Genomic DNA, 900 nt, shown 5'->3' with positions numbered 1-900 from the left:
TGGCCGGCTGCGGTGGCGTGTGGGTGCCACGGGGCAGCCTGGGGTGCTGCTGTGGTCCCTCGGCTGCACCCTCCGGCTTGGCTTACGTGCCGGCTGGATCTAGAGAGCATCCAGGGGGTCCTACAGAAGGCTGGTGGCAGCAGGAGTGGGGTCAGGGATCCCGTGCAGACCCCTGCCCAGCTGCTGCGGCTGTTCCCGGGGTCAGGCTGTTGTCTGGGTCTGCGTTATCCTCGCCCGCGGAACGGAGGAGCTGGGACGGTGGATCTCAGAGGCGAAGGCAGGAGGAGTGGGCAGCACCCCGGGCATTATTTCTGTGTGAGCAGACAGGCTTACCTGTGTCCTCGGGTCATGCTTTAAACAAGGAGTGTGTTGAAAGAGAGACCTGTTGTGAGCAGCCCGACGGGAAGGTGCTGCGAGTGCATCTCATCCCCCCAAGGATGCAGGAGGAGGAGGAAGGTGTACCAGCTTGCGTGCAGCATCCGAGATAGGTGGGCTGTGGTCCAGGCCAGGGGCGTCAGCGCCGCTGTAGTTGCACACGTGGGTTCTCGCCAAAGCCGCCTCGAAAGCTCTCTCCCCTTTCGGCCGCTGCTGGTATCTAAACCTTAGCTCGCGCCTCCGTGGAGAGCACGCAAGGCTTCACTAACCCAGGGCAGCTCTGCGCTGGTGGGGTCCGTGTGGGCCGGCAGCCACCGGTGCCCCAGACCGCTGACCCCCGCGCTGGCATCTGCAAGACCTCTGGGCCCCATCCGCATCCCTTGGCGGGATCGGGCTAATCCTCCTGACTTTCTGCTTTTCCCTGCAGCTTGAAGGATGCGAATGACCTGCCCATCCAGTGTGAAATTTCTCCCCTCATCTCCTACGGAGGAGAAGTGAGTGCTGGCTCTCCAGAGCTCGGGCGCC

General features: G+C 63.4%; 1 protein-coding gene across 1 annotated transcript in view; it reads left to right on the top strand.

Moving 5' to 3' along the window:
- UAP1 (UDP-N-acetylglucosamine pyrophosphorylase 1) overlaps nt 1-900 on the top strand; it is a 5,940-nt gene that overhangs the window by 4,737 nt on the left and 303 nt on the right. The window contains exon 7 of the mRNA XM_010150245.1: nt 803-869. Within this exon, the coding sequence (XP_010148547.1) occupies nt 803-869 (67 nt within the window). The remainder of the gene's footprint in view (nt 1-802; nt 870-900) is intronic.

This window comes from Eurypyga helias, unplaced genomic scaffold (assembly GCF_000690775.1).
Source record: "Eurypyga helias isolate BGI_N326 unplaced genomic scaffold, ASM69077v1 scaffold24264, whole genome shotgun sequence".
In the NCBI taxonomy this organism is placed as follows: domain Eukaryota; kingdom Metazoa; phylum Chordata; class Aves; order Eurypygiformes; family Eurypygidae; genus Eurypyga; species Eurypyga helias.
Note: the sequence above shows the minus strand (reverse complement) of the source record. Positions and strands in the feature narration are given on the sequence as shown.